Source organism: Somniosus microcephalus, chromosome 19, assembly GCF_052327205.1.
Source record: "Somniosus microcephalus isolate GS21.2 chromosome 19, FLI_Smic_1.0, whole genome shotgun sequence".
Lineage (NCBI taxonomy): Eukaryota > Metazoa > Chordata > Chondrichthyes > Squaliformes > Somniosidae > Somniosus > Somniosus microcephalus.
This window is the reverse complement of record NC_141005.1, coordinates 69,464,864-69,481,245: the sequence shown is the minus strand read 5'-3', so window position 1 is coordinate 69,481,245 and position 16,382 is coordinate 69,464,864. Positions and strand designations below refer to the sequence as shown.

General features: G+C 43.0%; 1 protein-coding gene across 2 annotated transcripts in view; it reads left to right on the top strand.

The window, feature by feature from the left end:
* The window catches only part of gnaz (guanine nucleotide binding protein (G protein), alpha z polypeptide), a 386,031-nt gene extending 379,343 nt beyond the window's left edge, over positions 1-6,688 (top strand). For both annotated transcript variants that reach the window (XM_085962000.1, XM_085962001.1), the window contains exon 3: positions 393-6,688. In XM_085962000.1, coding sequence (XP_085818126.1) covers positions 393-737 — 345 coding nt within the window. In that variant the 3' untranslated portion in view covers positions 738-6,688. The remainder of the gene's footprint in view (positions 1-392) is intronic.
* Positions 6,689-16,382: the final 9,694 nt, after the last annotated feature.

The following is a 16,382-nucleotide window of genomic DNA, read 5'->3' as shown; positions in this document are numbered from 1 at the left end:
GATGGTTTTTCTACAACATTGCTGCTCTTGTCCTTTTCAGTGTTTCAAGCCACCCCCTGGCCTCTTGTCTTGAAGAGGTATGGTCAACAGCTGGTTGACAGATGAAGTGCTCACTAAGTCTAAGCAGCATGGACTCTATTATCAAACTGTGACTGTAGATATGGAATCATGCATTGAGAGAAACTGTAAATATGCAATAATTCATTATCTAAACAAGACAGCTGCTAAATATTGAAAAGAAAATCGTGCGGGGTATAAAATGGTTTGCTGTCACCGAAGATCAATTTCACCCCCATTCTCTTAGGAAAATGACTAACTTGAATTTCACTATGTACTTTTTGCTACTAAATATATCTTCAGCTTTTAACAATTCTATTACATTTCTGTTTCAGAGTCGAATGGCTGAAAGTTTGCGTCTCTTTGATTCTATCTGTAACAACAACTGGTTCATCAACACCTCACTTATCCTGTTTCTGAACAAGAAAGATCTCCTTGCAGAAAAGATCAAACGAATTCCATTGACGGTATGTTTCCCAGAGTACAAGGGTCAGAATACGTATGAAGAGGCCGCTGTCTACATTCAGCGGCAGTTTGAGGACCTGAACCGCAACAAGGAAACAAAGGAGATCTACTCCCACTTTACCTGTGCCACAGACACCAGTAACATCCAGTTTGTTTTTGATGCAGTTACTGATGTGATAATTCAAAATAACTTGAAATACATTGGGCTCTGTTAGACAATACTCCAGCTAACATTGAACAAAATCCACACAGGGATTCAGCAGGTCCAGAATAAATGTAAACAGGAGAAATGCTGGATTTGGCAGCAAAAGAGGGTGAGGAAAATTACCACGATGATGATAACTGGATGAGGTCTGAGCTACTGCACTGAATAGCTTAACTAATTCACTAAGATTCTAGTGATTCACAATCCAGCATCATGAGTTCCAGTACGGAATCATGAGAAACACTGTGATCTCTGATGTAACCTCTCCTTTTTAATGTGACGTGACTGAGCTATAGTTTATTTGCAGTGACTTAATAAGCTCCCTGCCATTCCTGACATCATACTTGCACTCTGCAAAACCAAAACCTGAGTTAGCTGTATGCCAGGTCAAAGATAACCAGTCAAGACAAACACAGGCAACAGTTCTTTTCCTCTCCTTCAGTTAAAAAAGGGGTCACATATTCTTTGGCTCCTTGTAAATAAGAAATAATACTGATGAAAGGTCTTAAATAAAAATTAAACATTTAATTTCCCAGATATAAATGATGTGTGTAATGTTTCGTCCTCCATTTTTGTTCTGAATTACACATCATTCTTCAAACAATTGATACTGAGATTACATCATACTGGCCTCACTACAATGGAAATGTCTCATTGATCCAGTTCCACAATTCAGTACGAAATTCTACAGGGAAGAGCGAAAAGAACAACACAGAAACTGGAAATTGTTGTGCTCTACAGCCTTTTTACTTTTTGGTTAGAAAATGGAGACAATTAAGAACCACTGACTGATAAATGGGGCAGTTTTACTGATCTGTAAACTGTTCTGACACTACTATGATCTGTCTCAACTTGCTGAATTGGTTTCTGTGATAATGGCAACCTTTAGATGGCCGAAAGACACATTTGTAACTCAAATTGAAATGCTCAGCATACAGCATTGATTTTTCTTTCGTTTTTCATGCAACATTCACGCGACAGAAGTATGTAAATACATTAGAAAAATGTAAAGCACACTCTGCAATTAAAAGAAAAGACACGTAAACAAAGTCTAGTATGTGAATCTCCAGTTAAGGGCTTTGAGACAAATTTTAAAAGCTGTTCACTTTAAGAAATTAAATAAAATGAATAATGTTATTAGTGGGTAAAATGTGTGATATCCATCATTGTGAAGGTGATTTACGGTAATATTTGCCTCTAATAACTTAACAAAACCATATTTTATTTCATGGCATTCATCAGTGTAATATTTATCTAAGATGTAAAAACAATCTCTGAGCATGAAATAGGTCATTTGATTAAAACACTCTGGGGTAAATATTTGTCTTCACTGCCTGTGCGTTAATCTGGTGGAACAGATCACCCACCTGTTGAAGAACATACCTGATTTTCATTCCAGAGTGGTGAACAGACGAAAACAGCTCCATTTGCAACAGATGAGGAAAAGAACAGGGTTTTGCTCATTTTCGTAAATGAAGCACAGAGTTTAATTATCATTAAAATCTCACTATTTATTGCTTAGGACCTGTAGCTCAGTGTTACCGGGTTCATTGTGCATTGAAATTTGTCCAGAAAGTGACATTTAAGCCAAGACCAACAGTCACGAGAAGACGGCAGATTTCTTTGAACCAGCTTCACAATGGGCCATTTATCCCTCCTTTGACAAGTTTGCTCTTTGCTTTTTGTTTTTGCTTCTTTATTTTTCTTAACCCTCTCAATTTCTTTCTATATTTTCATTTTCTTTTCCAACTTAATATTTTATTTTTGAGTGTTTTAAAAACAAGTCTCCCATCACCTTTTCAAGATCCACAAGTCAGAAAACTGATGTGGACTGGCCTATATTCAGTGACCGTGTCTTCATTTACCTAGTGTAGCAATCAGTTATCACAACAATGCCTTACAATTGTCCTATTGCTTTTTCTGACTTCATAGAAGTATATTCTGCGGACTGACCTCCCAGTCTCCCCCCACCCTCAAATAGCAATAGGTCCCACAACTTGAACTTCTGTAATTCCTAACCTTACATGATGCTTCATCATTGCTCAACAATGTAGCCAATTATATAATTTACATTATATTACTATAGAAAACAAAGTTTCATAGCCCTACTTATGTGGAGGTTTCCAGTCAGCTTATTTCATGCTCCAGGTCACATCTTTAAGTATTATTTTAAATACTACATCTTTGTTGAATAAACTGAAATGCTATATGGATAGAATAAATGCAATGGTCAGCATCAGTTTGGATGACAGATCCCATGGGATTGCTTTTATTTCAGAGACCAGTCCCTTTACAATTGCATTGTACTGCAAGAACATAAAGTATGGGCTAAGAAAATATTGTTAAGCAAATATACAATTTGAAGTATTGTAGGCTGCACCAACCCACTCAATCCTCTAAAATACTTCACCAACCATAGGTGAACTTCTAATAAGATAAAGTTGCATGACATTTCACCGTAACAACCCTCAGATAATCAGGCAACCCTCCAGGATATTAATGCAATGTAGAACCTGCACTATTCAACTCTGACCAGTTGCATTCCACAAATTACAAGTTAACTGGGATTTTCCTCCGCGATCCTGACAGAAATTAGACGGTAACATAGCGGAGACACCTCACCACCCTAACTGCCAATTTCATCCCCCCTGCTCCCGCCGGGACTGCCACTAGTCATTCCTTTTCCACCTGCACATGCAATTGGTGATGGGAGGTGGCCCTTGTCCTCAGTGGACTTCTTGCCTGTCCAGCCCAGTTACTGTTGCTTCTCAGGGTTGCTATGAGGAAGTTGATGGTAGGCCTGGGAGGGACGGTAATGACCCTGAGGTTCCCGCATGGAGGGAAATATCATTAAGCAGCTTTCCATCTCTCAAATCCTGCCTTTAATTACCTTCCTGCCACCTCTCCAAGGCCTACCAGGATACTGATCTCTGAATCTTCTGCCCCTTTAACTGCCCAGCCGTCACTTGTGTTGCATCAGTGATCCTGTTGCAGCACTGCTGGGATTGCGAGGTAGGGCCATTGGTGGCAGGAATCTTGCCAGCAGTCTACCATGCGTATGAGATGAACCCCGACCTAGGAAACTGGGTTGAGGTTCTGACAGTGAAAGAAGGGCAAGCGGAAGTCCCGCCCCCACTAAAACACCACTGCTAGAAGGACAATCCGAGTCATAATTCCAGCAGCACAGAAATCACTGTTTTCTGCAAATCATTTGCTCATCTGTCTTTATCCTTATCCTGACACCCTTTAATCTAATTCGGAACAGATGTTCAACTCCTTTTAAAAGAGCGATGAATAATGAACAAATCATTTGGAGCTTTTGCTAGGAATCTGTCCAATTCTATGGGAAATACATTTTCTGGTCATTGTATTAAACAGTGAGGAAGATAGTCATAAACGTGAAGAAGACATAGACAGGCTGGTGGAATGGGTGGACACATTGCAGATGAAATTCAATGCAGAGAAGTGTGAGGTGAAACATTTTGGTAGGAAGAATGAGGAGAGACCATATACACTAAATGGTACAATTTTAAAGGAGATGCAAGAACAGAGTGACCTGGGGGGGGCTTGTGCACAAATCTTTGAAGGCGGCAGGACAGGTTAACAAAGCAGTTAATAAAGCATATGGGATCCTGGACTTTATAAATAGGGGCATAAAGTACAAAAGCCAGGAAGTTATGCTAAACACTAGTTCAGGCCCAGCTGGAGTGTTGCGTCCAATTCTGGGCACCACACTTTAGGAAGGATGTGAAGGCTTTGGAAAGGGTACAGAAGAGATTTACTAGAATGGTTCCAGGGATGAGGGAACACAGTTACATGGATAGACTGGAGAAACTGGGGTTGTTCGTCTTGGAGCAGAGAAGGCTAAGAGGAAATTTGATAGAGGTGTTTAAAATCATGAAGGGTTTACATAGAGTAAATAAAGAAAAACTGTTTCCAATGGCTGAAGGGTCGATAATGAGAGGGCGCAGATTTACAGTGATTAGCAACAGAATCAGAGGCGACATGAGGAAAACTTTTTTACGCAACGAGTGGTTAGGATTTGGAATGTACTGCCTGATAGGGTGGTGGATACAGATTCAATAGCAGCCTTCAAAAGGGAATTGGGGAAATACTTGAAGGAGAAAAAATTGCAGGGATATGGGGAAAGAAGAGGGGGCATGGGGCTAACTGGATTGTTCTTCAAAAAAGCCGGTGCAGGCTTTTTTTTAATATTCGTTTATGGGATGTGGGTGTCGCTGGCAAGGCCAGCATTTATTGCCCATCTCTAATTGCCCTTGAGAAGGTGGTGGTGAGCTGCCTTCTGGAACCGCTGCAGTCCGTGTGGTGAAGGTACTCCCACAGTGCTGTTAGGGAGGGAGTTCCAGGATTTTGACCCAGCGACGATGAAGGATCGGCGATATACTTCTAAGTCAGGATGGTGTGTGACTTGGAGGGGAACTTGGAGGTAGTGGTGTTCCCATGCGCCTGCTGCCCTTGTCCTTCTAGGTGGAAAAGGTCGCGGGTTTGGGAGGTGCTGCCGAAGAAGCCTTGGCGGCCTCGATGGGTTGAATGGCCTACTGTGCTGTGCTATACTGTGATTCTATGATAATTTTGCTTGAGGCGTTAATTTTGTGCTTATGTTCTCTAGTTCTATTATCGGAATCAACCTCTTTTAACTATACCTATTATTATGTTTCCTCTAGATCTTTATCTCCACTGAAACCAATTTTGCTTCCTGAAGCTTTTCTTCATGACTTAAAGCCCTAACCCTAAATCATCCTTGTTATCCACCTAATGCAAATGGTTTTAAAATATTCCCTTGCCAATGAAGTATTCAGGGCTAAAACAACTTACAAATAAACACTCTCAAGAAGTACAAACTTTATCTTGCTTTTCATGCAAGGAAATAACTAGAAAAAAAGTTATCTCAGAATTTTCATAAGTAAATTTTAACATAAAGTAGAAATTTTTCATTGAGTAATGTACTGTACTTTGTTCTGACAACAATAGGTCACTACGTTAATAGATCAGTCTGTCTCCTCTTTGATCGTTAAGGTATCCTACTATGTGTTCTGAATAACACAGTCTAATTATGGGCCTACGTTAAAATACTGCTCCGAACATATATAGCGCAATTTGTCACAGTACAAAAAGAGTGAGTTGACATTCTGAGATACACTACTTCTGTTTCAGCATTAATAAACCATATGCAATAACCAATAAAATGGGATGAGTATATCAAATTGTTCCACTTGTTTAATTGTCAGTTTGCTTCCCCCTCACTTCAGTACTAAATAGATACTCAAGCTCTTCAGAGCAGGAAATAATCTGGTTCAGTGATTTCTTTTTAAGGGGCAGGAGAGAAACAATTACTTTAGCACTTTTTCCCCTTTCTCCCTAATATTTTTTCATGTCGTCCACTTTCCTTGGCTAAAAGGACAGGGTCAGACACCAGCTTACCAGAATTTTGTTAATTCTCGATTATGATTGACAAGCAGGTACACAAAGTAAGTTCTGACTTTGATTTTTCTTTTCTCCTTTACTGAGTGACTTCCATCCTCCAGCTGGGACTGTTCGCTCACCATGCATGTAATCGTGATTCCATGGCATATTAAGCTGGATCTCCAAAACAGTGAGCCACAGTGCCAACAATTAATTCAAACAATTGAATATATCAATCTGAAGATTTAAGAGAATATCCAGCCACTGAAGAAATTATGAAAACAATGCAATTTAACTTATTTTTGAAGTGGCTCATTGATTATTGTCAGAAAACACTTTAAATCATAACATTCCAATCTCATAGCCATTCTGTGTATCGGAATTTTTGATCTGTTTTGAGTGACTTTTAATTAAAAATCCTTGTATTATTGCTTTAGCTTCATCAAAAATAAAAATGTAACAAGACATTTATTGTTTTTTTTCAAAAATACCATGAATTCATAAATGTACCATGGACCTATAAATTTCTCCAATTCCTCTTCAGGTTTTTCCAGATGCTGTAAGCATTCTTTCAGTGGTAGAAGAGTTAAACTATTTTAGTATAACAACAGAAAATGCTGGAAGTACTCAGCAGGCCAGGCAGCATCTGTGGGGGAGGGGAGGGGAGGAAGGAAATGAAGGAACAGTCTGTGCTAGGGTAGGAGGTAGGAGAGATTAAATGTTGCAAATGGGGATGGCAGAATCATCAACAGCTGCCTGAAAAATGGGGGAAGGGGTTATAGTCTGAAATTGTTGAATTCAATGTTGAGTCCAGAAGGCTGTAAAGTGCCTAATCAAAAGATGAGGTGCTGTTCCTCGAGCTTACGTTGAGCTTCATTGGAACAGTGTAAGAGGCCAAGGACAGAGAGGTCAGAGTGGGAGTGGAGCGGAGAATTAAAGTGACAGGTGACCAGAAGCTCGAGGTCACCCTTACGGGCTGAATGGAGGTGTTCCACAAAGCGGTCGCCCAATCTGCATTTGGTCTCCCCAGTGTAGAGGAGACCGCATCGTGAGCAGCGAATACAGTATACAGGTAGACTATCCTTTATCCGAACTTCCGAAAACCGAAACCCTCTAAAAACCGAAATTTTTTTCGTTCAGCGTAAGTCGTGCGCACGATGACCAGAGTGGCGCACGACTTACGCTGAGCAGGGCAGAGGGTCACTGAGTTCCCTCCTGGGTAGGAGATTGCAGGCCGAGCCGGGCAGTGTGAAGGAGGCGTACCGGGAGAGTGAACCCAACAATACAGTGGCCCGTCCGATAGCTGCAGCGGCCTGTCCGATATTCTTTTCTCCCCCCCCAACCCCCACCCTTTCGGATAAGGGATAGTGTATCCTTTATCCGCACTTCCGAAAACCGAAATCCTCTGAAAACCGAAAGTTTTTTCGTTCAGCGTAAGTCGTGCGCACGACCCCGACCCCCGCCGACCCCCACCCCCGACCCCCCGGCCGACGCCGAACCCCGCCCCCGACCCCCCGCCGACGCCGACCCCCGCGCCGACCCCCACCCCCGACAAATTTCCCAGTCTTATAAAATACCTTCTGAAATCCGAAATTTTCCGAAAACCGAAACACGGCTGGTCCCGAGGTTTTCGGATAAAGGATAGTCTACCTGTACTAAATTGCAAGAAGTACAAATAAATCGCTGTATCACCTGGAAGGGGTATTTGGGGCCCTGGGCAGTGGGAAGGGAGGAGGTAAAAGGGCAGGTGTTGCATCTCCTGTGCTTGCACGGGAAGGTGTCGGGCGAAGGGGAAGGACTGTTGGGGGTGATTGAGGAGTGGACCTGGGTGTCGCAGAGGCAGCGGTCCCTTCGGAATGCTGAAAGGGGAGGTGAGGTGAAGATGCGTTTGGTGGTGGGATCACGTTGGAGGTGGCGGAAATGGCGGAGGATGATCCGTTGAATGTGGAGGCTGGTGGGGTGAAAGGTGAGGACAAGGGGAACCCTATCGTGGTTGCGGGAGGGAGGGGAAGGGGTGAGAGCAGAAGTGCAGGAAATAGAACGGACACGGTCAAGGGCCATGTCAACCACAGTAGAAGGGAATCCTCAGTTGAGGAAAAAGGAAGACATATCGGAAGCACTGGTATGGAAGGTGGCATTGTCAGAACAGATGCGGCGGAGATGGAGAATGGAATAGAGTCCTTACAGGAAGCGGGGTGGGAGGAAGTGTAGTCCAGGTAGCTGTAGGGGGTCAGTGGACTTGTAGTGAATGTTTGTCAATAGCCTATCACCAGAAATGGAGACAGAAAAGTCAAGGAAGGGAAGGGTCGGAGATGGACCATGTGAAGGTGAGGGAAGGGTGGAAATTGGAAGTAAAGTGAATGAAATTTTCTAGTTCAGGGCAAGAGCAGGAAACGGCACCGATACAGTCATCGATGTACCGGAAAAAGAGGTGAGGGAGGGGACCTGAGTAGGACTGGAACAAAGAATGTTCCACATATCCCACGAAAAGGCAGGCATAGCTAGGGCCCATGCGGGTTCCCATAGCAACACCTTTAATTTGGAGGAAGTGAGTGGAGTCAAAGGAGAAGTTGTTCAATGTGAGAACAAGTTCAGCCAGGCGGAGGAGGGTGGTGGTGGATGGGGACTGGTTGGGCCTCTGTTCAAGGAAGAAGCGGAGCGCCCTCAGGCCGTCCTGCTGGGGGATAGAGGTATAGAGGCATTGGACGTCCATAGTGAAAAGGATACGGTTGGGGCCAGGAAACTGGAAACTGTTAAAGTGTGCGGAGGGCGTCGGAAGAGTCGCAAATGTAGGTGGGAAGAGACTGGACAAGGGGAGAAAAAATAGCGTCGCGATAGGAAGAGATAAGTTCCGTGGGGCAAGAACAGACTGAAACGATGGGTCTACCAGGGCAGTCCTGTTTGTGGATCTTGGAAAGGAGGTAGAAGCGGGCTGTGCGGGGTTGGGAGACTATGAGGTTGGCAGCCATAGTGTCTGTAAAACAAACTCTGAGTGATTACAAATTGAGAATTGCAAATGAGGCAATGAACTGCAAACTCAAACCTTGAACTGTTTCAAAAGAATATTTTAAATCCCAAAATTTGATTGTAGACGTTTTCCTTTCTATTGTTTATTACTTATAAAATACATAGTTTAAGTTCTATGTTGCGAAGGGGTTTCTTGTATCCATTTGTGCTTTGACGGTTTGTGCAGATTCCCGCTGGCAGTGAATTCTATGCCCTTGCTGACATTGACACAAGGAAGATTAATAACTCCATTACTGTAGGTTTATTGAGAAATGACTCATACTTGTTTACTGAGATTTTTTGAATCCAATTATAACTTCTAAATTCTTAATTAAGGTGCGCTTTTAGCTAACTAGGAAAGAACACATTGTTTTTGATAATTTAACAATGAAGCCATATATCACAAGCCAATGCAATCCACTCTTAATTCAAAATTGGTCAATTCAAATGATTGGATTGGTCAATTTTTTGGCACAAAACAGAACTTCAAATGATCAAGATTAGACTGTAGATAATAGCGTGAACAAAGGCTTGTTACATTTCACATACACAGTAGATATAAATACATTTCAAAGATGCTAACACATCACATATAACAAAAATTATTAAACTCAGAACTAAAATCTCTAAACCCTTTTGGAGCCAGAATTTATTGTCAAAATAATGGCGAGCCTAATGGTGTCACCGTTATTTATGGGTAAATGGTACAACAACTTCAGCCGAGGAGCAGATGCGCGGTTATATGCAAATATCCAAAAGTTGCTGTCCAAGTTGTGCCACTCCACCGTTAACTTTGCGAGAACAGCATTTCGCTGTCTGTCTCACCATTGGATTGCATTAAACGGCGTGAAGTTGCTGTATTTGTGCAGTAGATATGAAATATACTCGCCACAGTAAGTTAAGTCTTGTTATTTCAAATCTTAAGTACCCTTTTAATGACGTGGTAGTGTTCATTACTGCTAATCAACCTCTCTGGTAAAAAAATTAACTATTACAAATGTGGAGTGTCATTCCTTCAGCTTTGAATTGTTAGTGGAGATTTAAAAAGTCAAATTTAAAATATATTTTTAAATTTACTTTTCCTTTCTCTTTTTTCCATCTCTTTTAATCCAATCTTTCTTTCCCTCGTTCTATTATGCTTTCTGTACCTGATTTGACATTGAATTCACCCATTCTAATTTACACATCCTTCTCAGTCCTTGCGCTGTTAATTTCACAATCTTTCAATCTCATTGGTTAAGGAGATACCCTGTTGGTTGCCCTGTTCACTAGGTCCCAGATGCCCTGTTTCCCTCGCTACCCCATTATCAGCTCGCACTTTCAGCAACTTGCCGTGCAAAAAATTAAAAAGCCTAAATGTGCAAGGGCAAGTCTAACTTACGGCAGACGCTGTCAGATGCCCTGTCACAGCAATGTAATATTTCACCCTTTTTGACATTAGCCCTTCTGACATTCTGATTTTGATATTGTTCAATCCACATCAGAATGTAAAACTGCATTAACTGACATTTGAAAGTTGAAGAACAAATATTGATAAATAGCTTAACAGTCAAAACAGAGAAGAGAAAAGAAAAAAAAGCAAGTTCAGCCAGATATTAAAATGATCTTCCTTCTTAATGTCCTATTTATGCACAAAACATTATGGGTTACAAATTGGGTGTCAGTTGGGGCATTAACTTTTGAAAAGTAGGAAAAGTAGCGCCAGGCACTAATGATTCTCTCCTGACGGGAAATTCAGCTATAGTGCTCCAAGAGGGAAGTGAAGCGCGAAATCAAACGCTAACCACATCCCCTAGGGCACTAAAGTCCGGTACGGGGCGGTAGCGGCAGAGCGCTGAACAATTTGGAGTGCATCGCTAATGGCATCAGAGGCTGCTTCCCTCGCTTAAAGGGAAGGGCCAGTGATGCTTCACAGCCCACTTGTCGGCAGGTCTGCCTTGCAAGGCAACCTGCACGACTGCCATTACAGCCTCAAACACTCTACAAAGTGGAGGGCTTGGACATCTTGTAGCAATGAAGAGACCAAAAACTTTCAGCAGGAACCAGACTGGTAGAAATATTAAAGGTTGGTCTACCTGAAAACCATTTCCTTTAAATAGACTCCCTAAGTGGCCAGCCGAGTTGACAACGACTCCTCTTCCTGCCATTATTCACAGCCGGTGATGCAGCAAGGGACGGAAGCCAATTTCACATCCAGGGCGGTAACGGGGCGCTGCGCACTTGACGGCACCATGATCTGCGAGGCACTTGTGGCCCAGATGGTAAGAGGTAGCAGCAGCGCTAAACCAGAAATGAATTTCCCGGACGACACTGCATTCACCGCGCCCAGTCGTTAATCCCTTAGCGCCCCTTTAGCGCTTCCCCCCCCCAGGTGCTAACCAACCGAATTTATCCCCTATATACCAGTATGAAGCCAAATTTGCAGTAATACTACTGGAAACACAAATTTACAGTATCACTTTGAATGTAGCACTGGTGACTACTGAAGCATCTGAATGAATTCCTGATTCAGCAAAGGGTAGAGGGGTATGAAACATAGAAACATCGAAGATAGGAGCAGGAGTAGGCCATTCGGCCACTCGAGCCTGCTCCGCCATTCAATGCGATCATGGCTGATCATCCAAATTCAGTACCCGGTCCCTGCTTTCTCCCCATACCCCTTGATCCCTTTAGCCTTAAGAAATATATCCAACTCCTTCTTGAATATATTTAATGAATTGTCCTCTACTGCTTTCTGTGGTAGAGAATTCCACAGGTTCACCACTCTCTGGGTGATGAAATTCCTCCTCATTTCTGTCCTAAAAGGCCTACCCCTTATCCTTAGACTGTGACCCCTGGTTCTGGATTCCCCGACCATCGGGAACATCCTCCCTGCATCTAGTCTGTCCAGTCCTGCCAGAATTTTATAAGTTTCAATGAGATCCCCTTTCATTCTTCTAAACTATAGCGAATATAAGCCTAATTGACCCAATCTCTCTTTATACGTCATTCCTGCCATCCCAGGTATCAGTCTGGTGAATCTTCGCTGAACTCCTTCCACGGCAAGAATATCCTTCCTCAGATAAGGCGACCAAAACCGCACACAATACTCAAGGTGCGGTCTCACCAAGGCCCTGTACAACTGCAGCAAGACATCCTTGTTCTTGTACTCAAACCCTCTCGCGATGAAGGCCAACATACCATTTGCCTTCTTAACCGCCTGCTGCACCTGCATGCTTACCTTCAGTGACTGGTGCACAAGGACACCCAGGTCTCGTTGTACTTCCCCCTTCTCCCAATCTATTGCCATTCAGATAATAATCTGCCTTCTTGTTTTTGACACCAAAGTGGATAACCTCGCATTTATCCACGTTATATTCCACCTGCCATGCTTCTGCCCAATCACCCAACCTGTCCAAATCATCCTGGAGTTTCTCGGCATCCTCCTCACAGCACACATGCCCACCCAGATTTGTGTCGTCTGCAAATTAGAGATATTACATCTAGTTCCCTTGTCTAGATCATTAATATATATTGTGAATAGCTGGGGTCCAAGGACCGATCTCTGCGGTACCCCACTAGTCACTGCCTGCCACTCGGAAAAAGACCCATTTATTCCAACTCTTTGCTTTCTATCTGCCAACCAGTTCTCCATCCAAGTCAATACCTTGCCCCCAATCCCATGTGCCTTAACTTTACACGCTAATCTCTTATGCGGGACCTTATCGAAAGCCTTCTGAAAGTCCAAATACACCACATCCACTGGTTCTCCCTTATCTATTTTACTAGTTACATCCTCAAAAAATTCCAGTAGATTAGTCAAGCACGAATTATCTTTTGTAAATCCCTGTTGACTTTGTCCGATCCCGTCACTGTTTTCCAAGTGCTCTGCTATTACATCTTTTATAATGGACTCTAGCATTTTCCCCACTACCAATGTCAGGCTTACCGGTCTGTAATTCCCCGTTTTCTCTCTACCACCTTTTTTGAATAGTGGGGTAACATTAGCTACCCTCCAATCCATGGGTACTGTTCCAGATTCCATCGAATGTTGGAAGATGATCAGCAATGCATCTACTATTTCTAGGGCCACTTCCTTAAGTACCCTAGGATGTAGATTATCAGTCCCTGGGGATTTATCGGCCTTCAATCCCATCAATTTCCCTAACACCATTTCCCTAAAAATACTGATTTCTTTCAGTTCCTCCCTTTCATCAGACCCTATGTTCCCCGACATTTCTGGGAGGTTATTTGTGTCCTCCTTTGTGAAGACAGAACCAAAATATGTATTTAATTGGTCTGCCATTTCTTTGTTCCCCATTATAAATTCCCCTGATTCTGACTGCAAGGGACCTACGCTTGACTTCACCAATCTTTTTCTCTTCACATATCTATAAAAGCTTTTACAGTCAGTTTTTATGTTCCCTGCAAGCTTATTCTCATATTCTATTTTCCCTTTCTTAATTAATCCCTTTGTCCTCCTTTGTTGAATCCTAAACTGCTCCCAATCCTCTGGATTATTGCTTTTTCTGGCCAATTTATATGTCCTCTCCTTGGATCTTATGCTATCCCTAATTTCCCTCGTTCGCCACGGTTGAGTCACCTTTTTTGTTTTATTTTTATGCCAAACTGGGATGAACAAATTCTGTAGTTCATTCATGCGGTGTTTGAATGTTTGCCATTGCCTATCCACCGTTAACCCTTTGAGTGACATTCCCCAATCAATCCTACCCAATTCACGCCTCAGACCATCGTAGTTTCCTTTATTTAAATTCAGGACCCTAGTCTCTGAGTCAACTACTTCATTCTCCATCTTAATGAAGAATTCGATCATATTATGATCGCTCCAACCCAAGGGGCCTCGTACAACAAGATTGCTAATTAATCTTTTCTCGTTACATAATACCCAGTCTTAGATGGCCTGATCTCTGGTTGGTTCCTCGACATATTGGTCCAGGAAACCATCCCGTAAACACTCAAGGAATTCCTCCTCCACAGTATTGTTAGTAATTTGGTTAGCCCAATCTATATGTAAATTAAAGTCACCCATGATGACTGCTGTGCCCTTTTTGCACGCTTCTCTAGTTTCCCTTTTAATGCCATCCCCAACCTCCACATTACTGTTTGGAGGTCTATATACCACTCCCACTAACGTTTTCTGCCCCTTGGTATTTCTTGGTTCTACCCATAGAGATTCCACATCATCAGAGCTAATATCCTTCCTTACAATTGTTTTAATCCCTTCTTTAACCAGTAATGCTACCCCACCTCCCTTTCCTTTTTGCCTATCTTTCCTCAATATTGAATACCCCTGGATGTTGAGTTCCCAGCCTTCGTCACCCTGGAGCCATGTTTCCGTAATTCCAATCAAATCATATTCGTTTACCTCTATTTGCGCAGCTAATTCATCCACCTTATTACGAATGCTCCTGGCATTAAGACACAAAGCCTTCAGGCTTGTTTTTTTAATGCTCTTAGACCTATTAGAATTATTATTTACTGTGGCCATGTTTGATTTAAACCGTTGATTTCTCTGACTGCCACTTTTGTTTTTCTCCTTCCTATCTTTTGCTTTTATCCTTGTTTCCCTTTCCTCTGTCCCCCTGCTCAGGTTCCCAACCCCCTGCCATTTTAGTTTAAACCCTCCCCCAGAGCACTAGCAAACACTCCCCCAGGACATCGGTCCCAGCCCTGCCCAGGTGCAAACCGTCTGGTTTGAACTGGTCCCACCTCCCCCAGAACCGGTTCCAATGTCCCAGGAATTTGAATCCCTCCCCCTGACACCATTCCTCTAGCCACGTATTCAGCTGAAATATTCTTCTATTTCTACTCTGACTAGCACATGGCACTGGTAGCAATCCTGAGATTACTACCTTTGAGGTCCTATTTTTTAATTTACCTCCTAACTCCCTATATTCAGCTTTTAGGACCTCTTCCCATTTTTTACCTATATCATTGGTACATATATGCACCACGACAACTGGCTGTTCACCCTCCCCTTCCAAGATGTTCTGCAGCCGCTCTGAGACATCCTTGACCCTTGCACCAGGGAGGCAACACACCATCCTGGAGTCTCGTTTTCAGCCACAGAAATGCCTATCTATTCCCCTTACAATAGAATCCCCTATTACTATAGCTCTACCCCTCTTTTTCCTCCTGTCCTGTGCAGCAGAGCCACCCCTGGTGCCAGGAAGTTGACTGCTGCTGCCTTCCCCTGGTAAGCCATCCCCCCCATCAGTATCCAAAGCAGTATATCTGTTTGAGACGGGGATGGCCACAGGGGACCCCTGCACTACCTGCCTGCGCCTACTACTCTGCCTGTTGGTCACCCGTTCCCTTTCTGCCTGTGCCACCTTTACCTGCGGTGTGACCAACTGATTAAATGTGCTATTCACAACGTCCTCAGCATCGCGAATGGTCCAGTATGTATCCAATCGCTGCTCCAGCGGTCTGCCAGTAGCTGCAACTGGACACACTTCCTGCACACATGGTTGTCAGGGACACAGGAAGTGTCCCTGAGTTCCCACATAGCGCAGGAGGAGCATACCACGGCACCGGGCTGTCCTGCCATGACTTACCCTTTAATTAATTGCAATTAAATTAAATCAAATCAATCTCACCAATTACACTACATGGTTTTTGTTGAAAAAGCTTTCAAAATTCGTCAGATCAGTTTTTAACAATGGCCTAACAGACACATTGAGCAGGATAGGCTGAATGACCTTTGCTCATTCCGCAATATGGGATTAAAGTTCTGCAGGGGTTGTCCTGATCATTCTCTGTACCTTCGGCAGAAGATCTCTGGAAACCGCAAAGCACCATAAACAGCTTTAGCACCATTTCCCCAGGGTTCCCACGGATCGTCCGCCGAAGCAGATGATCGGAAGAACCTCCATGGAAATTCAACCTCGTGTTCTTATGTACATCTTGCATTTGGCTTCAAACAACAGATTTGAATCAGTACTGCTGTTCCAATGCAACGTGCATTTCCACAATTCTTAACAAGATCAAGTCATTTGGTTGTAGTTCACATTCCCAAATGTGCAGTGAAGAGAGAATTAGGAAGTAAACAGGAACATAAGAACATAAGAAATAGGAGCAGGAGTAGGTCATATGGCCCCTCGAGCCTGCTCCACCATTCAATAAGATCATGGCTGATCATCCAAATTCAGTACCCTGTCCCTGCTTTCTCTCCATATCCCTTGCTCCCTTTAGCTGATCATCCACCTCAACTCCACTTTCCTGC